At 41.5% G+C, this 684-nt stretch overlaps 1 protein-coding gene across 1 annotated transcript; it reads left to right on the top strand.

Moving 5' to 3' along the window:
• Nucleotides 1–2: 2 nt before the first annotated feature.
• LOC108490382 (olfactory receptor 867-like) lies at nt 3–677 on the top strand (the record flags this gene model as incomplete). Its single annotated transcript, XM_017796445.1, has 1 exon — nt 3–677. A coding segment is annotated over exon 1 (675 nt), but the record flags the coding sequence as incomplete, so codon positions are not given.
• Between the last annotated feature and the right edge of the window lie 7 nt (nt 678–684).

Genomic DNA, 684 nt, shown 5'->3' with positions numbered 1-684 from the left:
CCATGTACTTCTTCCTCTCCAATCTCTCCTTGGTTGACATCTGCTTCATCTCCACCACAATTCCAAAGATGCTGATGAACATTCAGACACAGAGCAAAGATATCTCCTACATAGAGTGCTTCACTCAGGTGTATTTTTCAAATACTTTTGTTGGAATGGACACATTTCTACTAACAATAATGGCCTATGATCGCTTTATGGCCATATGCCACCCACTGAACTACAATTCCATCATGAACCCTAAGCTCTGTGGTCTCCTGGTTCTGCTGTCATGGATAACAATGGTCTGGGTTTCCCTCATTCACATTCTACTGATGATTCAGTTGCAATTCTCTATAGGCACTGAAATCCCACATTTCTTCTGTGACCTGGCTCTAGTTCTGAAGGTCACCAGCTCTGATACTTTTCTCAATAACATCTTCATATATTTTATGATGGCTTTGCTGGCTATTCTTCCTTTCACTGGGATCCTTTTCTCTTATTTTCAGATCATCTCCACCTTAATAAAAATGTCTTCTACTGTGAGCAAAAATAAAGCATTTTCAACCTGTGGCTCTCACCTCATTGTGGTCTCCTTATTCTATGGATCAGCACTGGGGGTTTATCTCAGCTCTGCTGTAAACCATTCTTTCCAGGGGAACATGATTGCCTCAGTGATGTACACTGTGGTCACACCTATGCTGA

Source organism: Nannospalax galili, unplaced genomic scaffold, assembly GCF_000622305.1.
Source record: "Nannospalax galili isolate Female #2095 unplaced genomic scaffold, S.galili_v1.0 C47974366, whole genome shotgun sequence".
Taxonomy (NCBI): domain Eukaryota; kingdom Metazoa; phylum Chordata; class Mammalia; order Rodentia; family Spalacidae; genus Nannospalax; species Nannospalax galili.
This window is presented reverse-complemented; position numbering and strand designations above follow the sequence as displayed.